General features: G+C 48.2%; 1 protein-coding gene across 1 annotated transcript in view; it reads right to left on the bottom strand.

Annotated features, from left to right (window-relative positions):
• KIF5C (kinesin family member 5C) overlaps positions 1 to 8,145 on the bottom strand; it is a 187,093-nt gene that overhangs the window by 73,724 nt on the left and 105,224 nt on the right. Inside the window, exons 9-10 of the mRNA XM_004703832.2 lie at positions 5,391 to 5,495; positions 4,841 to 4,989 (exon numbers count right to left, since the gene is read on the bottom strand). Coding sequence (XP_004703889.1) covers positions 4,841 to 4,989; positions 5,391 to 5,495 — 254 coding nt within the window. The remainder of the gene's footprint in view (positions 1 to 4,840; positions 4,990 to 5,390; positions 5,496 to 8,145) is intronic.

Here is an 8,145-nt window from a genome sequence, read left to right on the forward strand (position 1 = left end):
AGATGCTATATCTTTTGATAGCTGGGCACCATCAGCTTTTTCCAGCACATTTTCTTATGCACCCGCTTTGTCTTTAGCAATTGTGTCAGGAAGGTGCGCATCATGGAATTCAGCACATTTTTAATGCAGTTTTTGTGGTAAAATTAGGCGCCTTGGCTGATATGCGGGTCAGCTTACACAAGTGTATACAGTGTACACATTTGTAAAAATTCACTGAGTTACATGCTTAAGATCTATACATTTTACTATAGGCATGTTTTATGTAATAAAAACAAGTTGGACCCTGAATCCCGTCAACCCCATGTACAATGATACCGGACTGTCGTGAACGATAGGGTCTGTACTGGCTGAGTTTTTAGAAGTATATCACCAGGCCCTTCATCTCGGTCTGTCTCGGTCTCGGAGCACCACTGTGCAGCATCAGACACGCACAAGCTTTCACTGACAGGCAGGTGGAGGCTCTACTTCAGGTGTGTGGGCAAGAATCGAGCTGGGCCTCTGGCATAAAAGCAAGAATTCTACCCACCACTGCCCCACTTCATCCACCAGAGAGCACGCCATAAATGCCTTCCAGTGGTCAGGCTCTTTGCTTGTTATTTAGACATTTCCCCCGCGCATCTGCTAGCTGCGATCACATTAAACACCGTTCTAACCCGACGCTGCTTACACCAGTGCATCGCCATGGATCTCGGTGAGTGGCTAATCTAGACATGACCTGGGGCTTATGTGTTTGTTACATGTGTGGGTGTGAACACACACACACAAACACTTATTGCTCAACTTTGTTTCCAGAAGAAATACAAGCACTCTCGGGGCAGGAAAATTGACAACAAGGAAGAAATGCTCTTAAAGAAGGCTTTGTCATTTTGCCCCACCTCAACTGTGCCCCGCTCCGGCTCTGGGCGGCACCAACTCCTTGATAAAGGCAGCCCGCGATGAGCCGCAGGAGCCATGACCCTACTGCTCACTCAGCACCTTGATAGGCCAAAGTGACCGAAATAATTAGGGAAGGCCCCAATGGGACACGCACAATCACCCATCAAAGGGATGTGAGCAATGTCTTGGGTCCTTATTCCCAAAGACCTTCAAGGTCCTCAACCAGAGCCCCCGACTGTATCCAGAAAAGAATGCCCTGAGCAAAATCACAACCAAAGCCACAGAAGAACTTTAATTAAATCTTCAGTTTACACCCTAACAGCAAGACCTGGTTAACACAAATGATCCAAGTCATGGGGATACCATTAGTAGGGCATGTGTTCGGCAGCTTTCTGTGTTTCAGCTTGCCTCAGAGAGTCAAGCAGCCCTTAAATAATACATGATCGAGCTCTGCCCTAGATACACACGTAACAGCTCTTCTCCCCACAGGAAGGGAATTGGGACCAAAAGACCTAGTTCAAAAGACCTCACAACTAATGAGTGTTAAGCACCTCTGGAGAAGGCACATCAAGCAGTGCAGACAGAGAGCAGAGGCCACGGTGCATCCCCACACAGACCGTGGTGTTGGGGCTGTCACTCAGAAAAGATGCCGTCCGGAATAGCGCCCTGAAGAACAGGGGGAGAATGTGTCCACACCCAGCCCCCGATTTCCTCCACAGCACCACTGGGCTTGCAGCAGGCCTTTCCAGAAGCTGCTACTGGACTCTGTTTCCGCCGTCTCGGGGAAACACTCAGAGCCCAGGCCCCCTCATAATTTGGCACTTGGACTATGCCCTTGTCGGGAGCAATCTCCCGGTCCAGGTGACTGTGCCGGGAAACCCCATCGAGTTCCTCATACTCATGTTTTCCCCCTGCTGCAGTCAAGGACCACTCACGCCAACCCTGAAGGACAGAGCAGAAGTGCCCTGCGGGGGGCCGAGGCGCTACATCTTCACCTGAGCAGATAGCCTCATCTTCCCCCCTTGCAGCAGCTGGTCGGTTTGAACCCCTGGCCTTCCAGTTATCGGCCCAGTGCTTTCGCCATTTTGCCACCTCCCTGCCATCGAGTCAATGTAGATTCATAGCAACCCTACAGCACAGGGTAGAACTGCCCCGAGGGCTTCTGAAACGGTCACTCTGTGTGGGATAATTGGATGCTTTGAGTTCTCCTTTAAACTTGCCAATATCTTCTTTGAATAATACTGGGAAAATACTTTGGAAGAGTAATTAAAAGTTTTTTTTAATTAAATGCTGATAAGTCAGAATAAGAGAGACGAAAAGTGAAAATGCCCTAATTTGAGTACTCATCCCACAAAGCAGTCAAGGTTAAGCTTTGCGAGAGAATCTGGCTTTGAGTCTACTTAAAATTAATAAGTAAAAAACAAAAGTCATTACCGCAGGGTTGGTTCTGACTCATGGCGACCACTTGTGTGTCTGAACAGAACTGCACACCCTAGAGTTTACACTGGCTAGTTTTCCAGAAGGAAAACACTAGGACTTTCTTCTGACAGGCTTCTGGGTAGGCTCGAACTGCCAACCTTTCAGTTCTCAATGACACAGTTACTTTCTTGTAGCACGCACAAACCCCTTACTGCATGGGTATCCGAGAGTTGTCTCCTAACTAGACTAAGCCTCGAGAACATCCATGGCGCCCTCTTCTTTACAGAGCATGAGGGTAGGTGTGGAGGGAAGTAAGGGGCACACTCCTGAAGCACCAAGCGAGCCAGAATTCATCAGTGAAGCCAAGAAATGGGCACGGTGTTTTAAACTCATCTACCATCAGTCCCTGGTGAAGAATCTCCTGCTTGGTAAACTAAAGTGCCAACAAAAAGGAGGAAGACCCTCCATGTGATGGATCGACACACCGGCGGCAATAATGGACACGAACATAGAAGCGATTCCGGTGACGGTGTGTGAGCAGAAAATGTGTTCTTCTGTTGTGCACAGTTCCTATGAATGGAAAAGGACTCCGTCGCACTTAACAATAACAGCAACCATCTGGATGGGGGTTCTTGAGTGGCACAAGCAGTAACGTGCTCAAATACTAGCTGCAAGGGTTGTGGTTCAAAACCACCAAGAAGTTCCTCAGCAGACAGACTTCTGAAAGACCCAACAGTGACTGGCAAAGCCTGTGGGGCAGTCCTGCCCTGTACCTGTAGGCAGGGCCTCCAGGATTTGCACCAGACTGGAAGGCAGCCACAACCCAGCTAAAGGACTCGCGAGTGCTGACGTGGTCAAATGCCTTGAGGGGTCTGATGATGATCAGGTTTCTACTGCTTCCAAAAACAAATTCTTGTTCTATTCAGAACATCGATACAATAGAGCCTAGCCACAAACAGGTGCTTTCTTCTCCAACCACCTAGGAATAACTGTGGAACCTCATATGCTACCGTAAGGTCTGGTCGGCCCTGCAACAAGCACATAAAAGACACTCATTACACTGATTTTGGGACGTGCCTGGCAGTCTCTTCTGATCTCAAAGTGTTTAATCTCATTAGCTATTAGATACCATGTCTAATCCGATGTTCAGACACATGTCTACTGTGTGCTTGGGTTCAGTAGACATATTTAGCAATGGATCAGGTATTGGCGCCACAGAGAAATGAGGTATTCCTGAGGAATTCATTAACAAACTCAGGAACAGAGGAAAAGGAACAACATTCCACTCAGTTCTAACGAGACAGTAGAAAGCACACCCGGACTAAAACCATCCAAACTTCTGAACATGATGGTGTCACAGTTCAGCAACGGTCCTCCTGCCCCAAGGACTTCTTGACAATGAGCTTGAGATTCATCTAAGCCCCTATTTACTGTGCACTAGTTGTGTGGGCTGCTGATGCCAATGACAATCCACAGAGACAATCCAGCGTCCTCAAAGAGCCTACAATCTAGACGATTCAATTTCATTTGAAAATACGACCGACGCGCTTTCTATTCCTTGGTATCCTGTGTTACCAGCCATATTTCTTCAGTTGTTCATCCCCCAAAACAATTTCAAAGCCACTTTGGCCAAGCCTCAATCCTGTCTGATTGTTCTTGACAGAGGAAAGGGGGAGCCTGCCATCCCCCAAAGCCTTCTCCTGTCAGCCTCTGTGCAAAGTAAAGCCCTTCATTTATCCTCCCCACAAGTCCTGCCAGTAGGCATCACTGCCTCTTCCCATGGGGGACAAGACTGAGGCTCAGAGAGAAGTCAGCAAGAGCAACAGTTAGCTTCCAAACTGGCTTGACCCAGAAACCCCAGGGAAGGATGTGGAGAAATCAGAAACTCTGGTGCATCATTGGTGGGATTATGAAATGGTCTGAGTAAAAAGTGAGTTTTCCAAGAAGGAACTGTAACAGAAAACTTGCCTGAGGTGCCAGCTCGCTGGCCTGCCCTACAGAGTTCAGAATGGCCAGCGCCATAATTGCATGGCTGAAACACCTACTCACCTGTAACACCTGGAGGCAGTACCCTTTGGGCATTAAAGACGGCTGCTGCCTACCCCTTTCCTTGGCACACACTGCGCAGCCACTGCCCCTCGGGCTTAGGACCAGAATTCCCGTTCTTCCTTCTCCTCCTTACACTACTAGTCTCCATTCAGACAGGTTTCTGCTGCTCTAGCTGCAACTTCGCAATGGACCCCAAATCAATCTTGAAATCATACGATCCTAAGAATTAGCTTTCAGTTCCACGGTGAATCAAAGTAGCCTCTCACTGCATCATACGTCTGGGTCCGGGCTCTTTAGAGAATGATTGGCATGTCCCTGCTCATTATTCAGAAACACAATGATTTGCTTGGCCTCCATAAAGATGACCACAGGTTTCCAGATGGCCTGCTAGATGCAATGTAGTCTCAGGCTAAGTGTTGCCTTACCTTTTTACTTCTCGAACCCCCCTGAGAACTTGAGAAGCTCCGAGGCCTGGGCCACAAGAGACCCCACTCACCTCTGTCCAAACATAAGCGTGGACTTGGTCTCTGCCTCATTGAAGACAGAGGGCGAGCAGCAAATGACAATGGTGGTCCGACAGTTCCCTCCAAGGGAGTCCTGAAGAATGCGAGTCATCTTACTGTCCCGGTACGGCACGTGGGTTTTCTATTTAGGAAAAACAAAAAGTCTTGTTTTTACAGCTCATCCAAAAAAGAAATCCAGAGGCAAACGGGTCAGTGACAGAGACACGCAGTTTAGAAACAAGTGTAAACGATGCATTTCTGGCCTTGCCCAAGATCAGAATGGCCATCCTATGAGCCAGGTTACAGGAAATGCGCATCCCATTCACACATTTCAAGGGACGGGCTCTCGCACCAAGTCACGTGTCCACGGCTGGGATTGCCTTTGTCTCTTTCCAAATGTAGAAAGCACTGATTTGGCAAATGTGACTTATATTTTTACAATAACACCAACAACAAAAAACTGATGGCGTGTGTGGCAGAGAGGGTGGCCCACAGGATGCCTTCATATAGCATTATTGAATAGACGGGAACAGGGTCACTTACTGTCCCTTCTGCCAAAGCAGAGATGACATTCCCAAGAGCAGACAGAGACTTATTGATATTTTTTGCTTCGTCCAATACAGCTCCCTCAGCCCCAGTTTTGCTGACCTGCCAGTGAGAAGAGAAAGCGGTGAGGTGCACGGGAAATTAGGAGATGCAAGTTAATCAGAGGGCGGCGGCAGCATCCGCCTGGAAGGCAAGTCAAACTCAGAGTTAAGTAAGAACCACAGTGACAAATCTATCCCTCGCGCACGAGGCTGGGCTCTGTTCTCTCGTGTCATTTTCCTCTCAATTAGGTTTTAGGGGAATGCTGGAACGCCTCGAGTGGCGGAACTGTGAATGATTCCTCTGGGGACATAGATCCAGGGAAACCAGGCTCCCAAGGCAGATAGATCAGAGCAGTCCTGAGGGACAGGAGGACAGTCTCCACTCGGGAGGGAGCCCAGAGGGAGGTGTTCAGAGAAAACGCTGTCCAGAGTCACAAAGGAGGGACCTATTGGGAAAGTGCAAATGACAAGTTCCAAATTCCGTTGGCAGGGATGCTGGTCCCAACTCTCTCAGTTCCTTCTCTATTTATTCCCTGTTAAGGATTGAATGCCGTGCCCCCCGGAATATAAGACGAATTCTCGACCCCTGTACTTGCAGGTGTGATTCTGCTTAGAAACAGAGTTGCTTGTTAACACTGAGTAGATGGGAATAGGATTCCTTCTAATAACGAGGTCATGCCAGCATAGGGCGGGTCCTAAACCTAATTAATTTTGAGCTACACACACACAAAGAAAGACCAAACTGAAAGTGCAGCATATATTCAAGAGGAAACGTCAGGGAGTGAAGAAGGAAGGAGGAATGGGAACAAGAAGCCCGGGGAGGAAGTGGGATACGTGATGGGACGCAGAGGGGTTGCAATGGATGGGCTGAAACAAGATGTATCTGAATCAACAGCGTTTCCCTATACTTTAGCCTTGATGATGGGCTGTCGTACAAAGGGTTGCAATTGCCAGGGGATGATGAGTAATTTTTTTTTCCCCTGAAAAGGGGGCAATAAGCCAAATAGGTTTTGAGAACCTCTGGTCTACAAACCAAGGAACTAAGGACCCCTTAGCGCTAATGACAAGGCAAAGACTCGGATTTGAACTTTTGGTATCCCGAGCTATGAGATATTATGGGTTTTGTGTTATCGTAGCACGAGGTAACTAGGACATTCCCATAAGGCAGGGCAGCGGGGAGTTGGGTGGAATGGGTCACAATTATACCCCAAACCTAAGGTGACCAGATTTTAACATTGGTAAAGTGGGACAAAAGCGGGACACCATTGATGAAACTCATATCCTGGTGAAATAGCCACATGGCAGCCGAAAACCATATATACCCTAGCTTGTCGTGCATTCTTTCCAAAAATCGGGACTTTTTTAAAACGCTGTGGGACACAGGAAAAATTGTTCAAAAGCGGGACGTCTGGTCACCTTACCCAAAGTAAACACCTCCAGGGAAGCATGAAAAGCTCAAGAAACGGTGTATTGTTTTATTGAGAATTCATCTTAATTCCTCTATAGCTCCTCCTCTGCTGTGTTTTTACTGACAACGCCATATTTACAGCATTCTCTCTAGGGCTACAATAATTTACAGATGCTAAGGGGGAAAAGAGGGGCCAAGGCATGATTCCTAGCTCTGCTGACCAGATAAATGAAGCTGGTCAAACAGCTGCTCTCTGAAGGAAGAATGGTGGTGGGTGAGGGGTCGGGGTGATGTTAAGCCTCGAAAAGATGGATTTCAATTACATGTAAAGAGAAATTCCTACTGATAGAGATGAACGGGCTTCCTGGGGGAGGAGGTGGCATACAGGATTGATTCATATCTTTCTCGGAATGAGGTGTGTAGGGTGCCGCTGCTGATGGATGGAGAAACAATATCGATGATCGGCCACGAATATCAGTCTACTCAGTGTGTATTTTTCAAGGTGTTTTCATATTCAATCGTGTTTAGTTTCATGAAACAGGCAAGACAAGCATCAATGTCTTCCTTTTACAGATAAGGACACTGTGTTCCTGGGGTGCCAAACGGCCAGTCCGAGGGAAGAAGGCAATTTAGGGGAGATGGAGACAAAAGCCCTGGGTTCTGTCCTTTCAGATCACCCGACCCATTGAAGTGGAGACATCTGAGGCAAATAGACATGAACAAAGGAACTTTAAAATGAACGTCACCTGCAATTGAGCCATCCACCCGGGGCAGAGAAGGGGGCCTACGTGCTGCATGGTCAGCATTTTTACCTGCAATAGGTTTACTGCAATGGGGCCTCAGCACCCATCTCTGGGCTGCACCGGCAAGAGCGGCAGGGGAAGCGTGAAGGGGTCACTCAGGCCCGCTACCCCCACGCATGCAACCGGTATGTCAGTAAAGTCCCTCCTGATGGCGACTGGTCAGTCCAGAGCTACTATTGAACGTGCCGGACAGGCAGAACAACAAGAAGATCAATCTTAGAAGAAATATAGCCAGAGTGAGCGGCTCTCAGAATCAAGGCTAGAGGGACTCGGGCGCCCTTGTGCTGGACAGGTCATCCGGAGAGATCCATCGTAACATGATGGTTGGCAGAGCAGCGATCAGGAGAATGAGAGAAGCCCTCGTTGGGAGAGGCTGATACAATAGCTGAAACCATGGATTAAAAGATCAAGGTGTTTTATCCTGCTACGCACAGGAGGGACATGAGTCAGCTGACTGGACAGCCACAGCAACGGCAACGGCTCTCAGCAACACTGACCAA

This window comes from Echinops telfairi, unplaced genomic scaffold, assembly GCF_000313985.2.
Source record: "Echinops telfairi isolate 266 unplaced genomic scaffold, ASM31398v2 ScPeMD7_4;HRSCAF=17, whole genome shotgun sequence".
Classification (NCBI taxonomy): domain Eukaryota; kingdom Metazoa; phylum Chordata; class Mammalia; order Afrosoricida; family Tenrecidae; genus Echinops; species Echinops telfairi.